Source organism: Taudactylus pleione, unplaced genomic scaffold (genome assembly GCF_031769625.1).
Source record: "Taudactylus pleione unplaced genomic scaffold, aTauple2 ptg001139l, whole genome shotgun sequence".
Classification (NCBI taxonomy): domain Eukaryota; kingdom Metazoa; phylum Chordata; class Amphibia; order Anura; family Myobatrachidae; genus Taudactylus; species Taudactylus pleione.
In genome coordinates, this window is record NW_028285540.1 from 694388 (window position 1) to 702363 (window position 7976).

At 47.7% G+C, this 7976-nt stretch overlaps 1 protein-coding gene across 1 annotated transcript in view; it reads left to right on the plus strand.

Moving 5' to 3' along the window:
* Positions 1 to 7706, plus strand: part of LOC148453493 (sodium/potassium-transporting ATPase subunit beta-2-like) — a 64375-nt gene extending 56669 nt beyond the window's left edge. The window contains exon 7 of the mRNA XM_088462051.1: positions 6944 to 7706. Coding sequence (XP_088318177.1) covers positions 6944 to 7105 — 162 coding nt within the window. The 3' untranslated portion in view covers positions 7106 to 7706. The remainder of the gene's footprint in view (positions 1 to 6943) is intronic.
* The last annotated feature ends 270 nt before the right edge of the window (positions 7707 to 7976 follow it).

A 7976-nucleotide genomic window follows, 5' to 3' on the forward strand; every position in this document is an offset into this window, starting at 1 on the left:
ATTTGACTGAATATGAGCATATAATATTGTCCAAAACACTTCAGAATTCATTCTGCTGCTTTTGTCAGCAGTCACATCATCAATAAATACAAGGGAACCAGTTCCATTAGCAGCCATACATGCCCACGCCATGACACTACCACCACCATGCTTCACTGATGAGGATCATGAGCAGTTCCTTTCCTTCTCCATACTCTTTTCTTCCCATCACTCTGGTACAAGTTGATCTTTGTCTCATCTGTCCATAGGATGTTGTTCCAGAACTGTAATGGCTTTTTTACATGGTGTTTGGCAAACTCTAATCTGGTCTTCCTGTTTTTGTGGCTCACCAATGGTTTACATCTTGTGGTGAACCCTCTATATTCACTCTTGTGAAGTCTTCTCTTGATTGTTGACTTTGACACACATATACACCTACCTCCTGGAGAATGTTCTTGATTTGGCCAACTGTTGTGAAGGGGTATTTCTTCACCAGGGAAATAATTCTTCTGTCATCCACCACAGTTGTTTTCCGTGGTCTTCCGGGTCTTTTGGTGTTGCTGAGCGTTCTTTCTTTTTAAGAATGTTCCAAACAGTTGATTTGGCCACACCTAATGTTTTTGCCATCTCTCTGATGGGTGTGTTTTGATTTTTCAGCCTAATGATGGCTTCACTGATAGTGACAGCTCTTTGGATCTCATATTGAGAGTCGACAGCAACTGATTCCAATTGCAAATGTCACACCTAGAATCATCTACAGACCTTTTACCTGCTTAATTGATAATGAAATAACGAGGGAATAGCCCACACCTGTCCATGAAATAGCTTTTGAGTTGATAGTCCCATTACTTTTGGCCCTTTAATAAGTGGGAGGCACATATAGAAACCATTGTAATTCCTACACCGTTCACCTGATTTGGATGTAATTACCCTCAAATTATATCTGAAAGTCTGCAGGTAAAGCTCATCTTGTTTCTTTCATTTCAAAGCCATTGTGGTGGTGACTAGAGGCCAAAATCTGAATATTCTGTCCATGTCCCAATATTTATGGACCTGACAATGTAATATTTATGTATACAGCTAATGTAATATTTATGTATATATACAGATAATGTCATATTTATCTATATACATAAATATGACATTATCTGTGTGTGTATACACGCACAGACACGCACAGACACGCACAGACACGCACACTACATTATCAGTATAACAGGTGTACAAAGAGCTGCTGCCCAGTTATTAGCTTCTCATCTTACTAATTGGAAATGTACAGATAATATATGAGGAAGTTAATACAATAATAAATTTTATTAGAATCATGCATAGAAAGAAAACATGTGAAAAGATAATAATCATATAAATCAGTAACTATATAGCTGTACATTTACTTGTGATCTCAAAACAATCTGCTGTCTGAGACTTGACATGAAGGAGACAATTATCCGTCCGGATACAAAATATCAAATGTCCCTTAACGTGTTTCTCCGTCAGGTTTCCTTAAAAGGGCGGATTATTATATTCTTACATGTTTTCTTTCTATGAATGATTTTTCCCCTGAGCACCTTTAGAGAAGGGAATTGCCTGGAAGCTGCCTGTATCAGTATCCTGTGACCACCTGACCAGTGCAAAACTCTATTCCCTTCTCTGCCTGTATCAGTATCCTGTGACCACCTGACCAGTGCAAAACTCTATTCCCTTCTCTGCCTGTATCAGTATCCTGTGACCACCTGACCAGTGCAAAACTCTATTCCCTTCTCTGCCTGTATCAGTATCCTGTGACCACCTGAACAGTGCAAAACTCTATTCCCTTCTCTGCCTGTATCAGTATCCTGTGACCACCTGACCAGTGCAAAACTCTATTCCTTCTCTGCCTGTATCAGTATCCTGTGACCACCTGACCAGTGCAAAACTCTATTCCCTTCTCTGCCTGTATCAGTATCCTGTGACCACCTGACCAGTGCAAAACTCTATTCCCTTCTCTGCCTGTATCAGTATCCTGTGACCACCTGACCAGTGCAAAACTCTATTCCCTTCTCTGCCTGTATCAGTATCCTGTGACCACCTGACCAGTGCAAAACTCTATTCCCTTCTCTGCCTGTATCAGTATCCTGTGACCACCTGAACAGTGCAAAACTCTATTCCCTTCTCTGCCTGTATCAGTATCCTGTGACCACCTGACCAGTGCAAAACTCTATTCCTTCTCTGCCTGTATCAGTATCCTGTGACCACCTGACCAGTGCAAAACTCTATTCCCTTCTCTGCCTGTATCAGTATCCTGTGACCACCTGACCAGTGCAAAACTCTATTCCCTTCTCTGCCTGTATCAGTATCCTGTGACCACCTGACCAGTGCAAAACTCTATTCCTTCTCTGCCTGTATCAGTATCCTGTGACCACCTGACCAGTGCAAAACTCTATTCCCTTCTCTGCCTGTATCAGTATCCTGTGACCACCTGACCAGTGCAAAACTCTATTCCCTTCTCTGCCTGTATCAGTATCCTGTGACCACCTGACCAGTGCAAAACTCTATTCCCTTCTCTGCCTGTATCAGTATCCTGTGACCACCTGACCAGTGCAAAACTCTATTCCCTTCTCTGCCTGTATCAGTATCCTGTGACCACCTGACCAGTGCAAAACTCTATTCCTTCTCTGCCTGTATCAGTATCCTGTGACCACCTGAACAGTGCAAAACTCTATTCCCTTCTCTGCCTGTATCAGTATCCTGTGACCACCTGACCAGTGCAAAACTCTATTCCCTTCTCTGCCTGTATCAGTATCCTGTGACCACCTGACCAGTGCAAAACTCTATTCCCTTCTCTGCCTGTATCAGTATCCTGTGACCACCTGACCAGTGCAAAACTCTATTCCCTTCTCTGCCTGTATCAGTATCCTGTGACCACCTGACCAGTGCAAAACTCTATTCCCTTCTCTGCCTGTATCAGTATCCTGTGACCACCTGACCAGTGCAAAACTCTATTCCCTTCTCTGCCTGTTCTGGATTGAGCCCAGTGTCTCCAAGCTAACATCCTCTGCCAGCTGCCCTGCGGAGACTGGTCCATGGCGAGGGATGAGTAGAAGTTAGCCGACACTATGCAGGAAGTGTTACAGCAGTGTGCCCACACATACCCAGAAGTGAGAGGAGCCTGGAAGAAGCGATTCCAGGTGCCGGGGGTACGAGCCTGGGTGGAAGTAAGCGGTTCCAGGTGCTGGTGAAGGAGTTTGGTGGTGACAGCAAGGTAACTGTGCAGTGGGCGGAGTCAGTTACTGCCAGTAATATTCAAAGATCTAGTGGGATCAAAAATAATCTGTGCTGTGAGGTCACCTGGTCACACTGCCGTTACCAGAAAGTGCTCCCAATGAGAAGCCCTTCGGCTCCTATCGGACCAGCGACCCCCGGCTCCTATCGGACCAGCGACCCCCGGCTCCTATCGGACCAGCGACCCCCGGCTCCTATCGGACCAGCGACCCCCGGCTCCTATCGGACCAGCGACCCCCGGCTCCTATCGCACCAGCAATAGTCAATGGCTTTGGAGGCACACAATGAGATGGGTCTAAGTGCTGGGAGCCGGTCTCACCCCCTACTCACTGTAACTCTCCCCTCACTACACTAAGCTTCAGTGTCCATTGATTCTCCTACCTGCATCACTGTGTCTTCTCTTGCTTCTGTTGACTGAGATCCGATCTCTAAACACTGGATGTGTTACGTGACCAGGAAGTTCACTTCAAAGTGTCCATAAGTGCTGAAGACACACCCCATACTCAAAGGCATGCCTCTATTAGCTCTCTTTATGTGCAGCTTACTGTCTGGTGTGGCCCCGCCCCCAGCTCTGTAAGCAGTGTCTGACAATACAGAAGCGAGGCTGAGCTGTTGCTACCTCATCTCCCGTCTCGCTGGAGTCCCAGGGATCTCCCGTCTCGCTGGAGTCCCAGGGATCTCCCGTCTCGCTGGAGTCCCAGGGATCTCCCGTCTCGCTGGAGTCCCAGGGATCTCCCGTCTCGCTGGAGTCCCAGGGATCTCCCGTCTCGCTGGAGTCCCAGGGATCTCCCGTCTCGCTGGAGTCCCAGGGATCTCCCGTCTCGCTGGAGTCCCAGGGATCTCCCGTCTCGCTGGAGTCCCAGGGATCTCCCGTCTCGCTGGAGTCCCAGGGATCTCCCGTCTCGCTGGAGTCCCAGGGATCTCCCGTCTCGCTGGAGTCCCAGGGAGCACCACAAAGCTGGTGAGTGTGAACTATAAAAATGATTATGATAAACAAAGAAGATATTTAGAAGTTACAGATATCTTCTGTATTATTCTAATCATTTTTATATCAAATCTCAGGAGTATGACAGGGGAGGCTCTGATTATACTGCGCGAAACACTGTATTTTATGAATAAATTAACAATTTAGATATTTGAATATAACTTGGTTTGCTGTCTGATTAAACAGGAGGCTTGATATAAATAAAATTATTTAATATATATATACCACATACAAACAATAAACACACAACAAATAACATCACATTTGATAGTGAAGTGTAACCACTGTATTAAAAAGTCTCTATCAAGGGGACTAGTGACAATAATACATGTTACTGTTTGTAATGAGACCCCAGTTGGATTTATACTAAACAATAAAGAACCAAAAGGATATAAACACAGTTGATATATTCACAATTGCAAATTCCCACTCCTTTGTGGAGAAAATCTGTGTTCCTAGCTCCTTGGATGCGAGTTGTTACAAATTAATATAAATGTATCATTAAACTAGTAATTGAAAGCAAATGTGTTCTCATACAGACAGCCTGAAGGATTGCACTCCGCAGTGAGTAATATACTGGCGTCCCAGTATTAATCACAATATTTTGCGGTTTGAATATAAGTGATTTGTTACCTCGATCCAAATGGACAGGTGTAATTCCAATTGTGGATATCCTCAAATCACTGCAGTGAAAAAAGGCCCCACGTAGATGTCCAAATCCGGGTACCTTCCTCTGCGTAGGGTAAGAGGTCTCAATAGAGACTGTGGTCTCTAAGGTTCTAATTAAACTCTTAAATACTTGCTGCAAAATACTGCAACACTTACCTTCTTTTAATGAAGCGCCAGGTGTGGCATTAGTTTCACTGCTGATCACTTATTATTCCATTTCTGCCTCCCCTGCTGGCCTGTAGCCCCCGTCCATTTCATAGGTAAGAGCCTCCACTGCTGGGCTGTAGCCCCCGTCCATTTCATAGGTAAGAGCCTCCACTGCTGAGCTGTAGCCCCCGTCCATTTCATAGGTAAGAGCCTCCACTGCTGAGCTGTAGCCCCCGTCCATTTCATAGGTAAGAGCCTCCACTGCTGGGCTGTAGCCCCCGTCCATTTCATAGGTAAGAGCCTCCCCTGCTGGGCTGTAGCCCCCGTCCATTTCATAGGTAAGAGCCTCCCCTGCTGGGCTGTAGCCCCCGTCCATGTCATAGGTAAGAGCCTCCACTGCTGGGCTGTAGCCCCCGTCCATGTCATAGGTAAGAGCCTCCCCTGCTGGGCTGTAGCCCCCGTCCATGTCATAGGTAAGAGCCTCCCCTGCTGGGCTGTAGCCCCCGTCCATGTCATAGGTAAGAGCCTCCCCTGCTGGGCTGTAGCCCCCGTCCATGTCATAGGTAAGAGCCTCCCCTGCTGGGCTGTAGCCCCCGTCCATGTCATAGGTAAGAGCCTCCCCTGCTGGGCTGTAGCCCCCGTCCATGTCATAGGTAAGAGCCTCCCCTGCTGGGCTGTAGCCCCCGTCCATGCCATAGGTAAGAGCCTCCCCTGCTGGGCTGTAGCCCCCGTCCATGTCATAGGTAAGAGCCTCCCCTGCTGGGCTGTAGCCCCCGTCCATTTCATAGGTAAGAGCCACCCCTGCTGGGCTGTAGCCCCCGTCCATGCCATAGGTAAGAGCCTCCCCTGCTGGGCTGTAGCCCCCGTCCATGTCATAGGTAAGAGCCACCCCTGCTGGGCTGTAGCCCCCGTCCATGTCATAGGTAAGAGCCTCCCCTGCTGGGCTGTAGCCCCCGTCCATTTCATAGGTAAGAGCCACCACTGCTGGGCTGTAGCCCCCGTCCATTTCATAGGTAAGAGCCTCCACTGCTGGGCTGTAGCCCCCGTCCATGTCATAGGTAAGAGCCTCCCCTGCTGGGCTGTAGCCCCCCGTCCATGTCATAGGTAAGAGCCTCCACTGCTGGGCTGTAGCCCCCCGTCCATGTCATAGGTAAGAGCCTCCACTGCTGGGCTGTAGCCCCCGTCCATGTCATAGGTAAGAGCCTCCCCTGCTGGGCTGTAGCCCCCCGTCCATGTCATAGGTAAGAGCCTCCACTGCTGGGCTGTAGCCCCCGTCCATGTCATAGGTAAGAGCCACCACTGCTGGGCTGTAGCCCCCGTCCATTTCATAGGTAAGAGCCTCCCCTGCTGGGCTGTAGCCACCGTCCATGTCATAGGTAAGAGCCTCCCCTGCTGGGCTGTAGCCCCCGTCCATGTCATAGGTAAGAGCCTCCCCTGCTGGGCTGTAGCCCCCGTCCATGTCATAGGTAAGAGCCTCCCCTGCTGGGCTGTAGCCCCCGTCCATGTCATAGGTAAGAGCCTCCCCTGCTGGGCTGTAGCCCCCGTCCATGTCATAGGTAAGAGCCTCCCCTGCTGAGCTGTAGCCCCCGTCCATGTCATAGGTAAGAGCCTCCCCTGCTGGGCTGTAGCCCCCGTCCATGTCATAGGTAAGAGCCTCCCCTGCTGGGCTGTAGCCCCCGTCCATGTCATAGGTAAGAGCCTCCCCTGCTGGGCTGCTTTGTTTTTACTTGATTTGAATTAGGCTGTAACAGATCCCTTCATAACCATCAGTCCGTCTGCTCACGTTACATGGGCTCTCTGCCGTCCACCATGGTTTGTCTGCTCCTAACTCTGCATAAACCACTTTATTCACTGATGATGTTTTTCTTTCTGTTACTGAAGCATTTTTGCTTTTTTTTACAGCAAAACTACACCCAGCCTTTTGTGGCTGTAAAGTTCCTGAATGCTACACGCGATATGGTCCATACAGTGGAGTGTCGCATTAATGCCGCCAACATCATAAACACAGATGAGAGAGACAAGTTCCAAGGACGTGTAATCTTCACTCTGAAAATCTCCTCATAGGTCTCAGCTGTTGCCGTCCTGAAATAACCACTTTATCAGTATACTGCAATGCAGTCCCATGAACCCTCTTCTATCACAGATCCTAACTATACTGTAGGTAGAGATATACGGTATATAAGTCCCTCTGCTTATTCCGAGCATACACTCCTATGGTTACTAGTGCATCAGCCTCCTGAGCTCTCTCCTGTCACCAGCTCCTCCATAATGGGAGAGATTAGTCCCTGATACCAGGTGTAAGTCCCTCTGCTTATTCCGAGCATACACTCCTATGGTTACCAGTGCATCATCCTCCTGAGCTCTCTCCTGTCACCAGCTCCTCCATAATGGGAGAGATTAGTCCCTGATACCAGGTGTAAGTCCCTCTGCTTATTCCGTGCATACACTCTTATGGTTACCAGTACATGATTATAAGCTGCCACTTATGATTTATATTTTTAAGGATGAGGATTTTTTTTCTTAATTATTATTTAGGTCCAGATTCTCCCAATCTTCAGTCCTCATCATATGTATGTAAATGTGTAAATACTATATTTAATGTAATGTAATTTAGAAGATGTCAGACCCATAAATGTATCAATAAAAGTGAATGATTTTCATATCAGTTTTACTTGTGTATCAGATGTCACCACATGGGCAGCACTACTTACATATACAGGGAATGAGTGATGGGCAGGGGTGGGAGGGGGCACTTATCACAGTTATATCATACTTGTGTATCAGAGGTCACCACATGGGCAGCACCTCTTACATATACAGGGAATGAGTGATGGGCAGGGGTGGGAGGGGGCTCTTATCACAGTTATATCATACTTGTGTATCAGAGGTCAGCACATGGGCAGCACCTCTTACATATACGGGGAATGAGTGATGG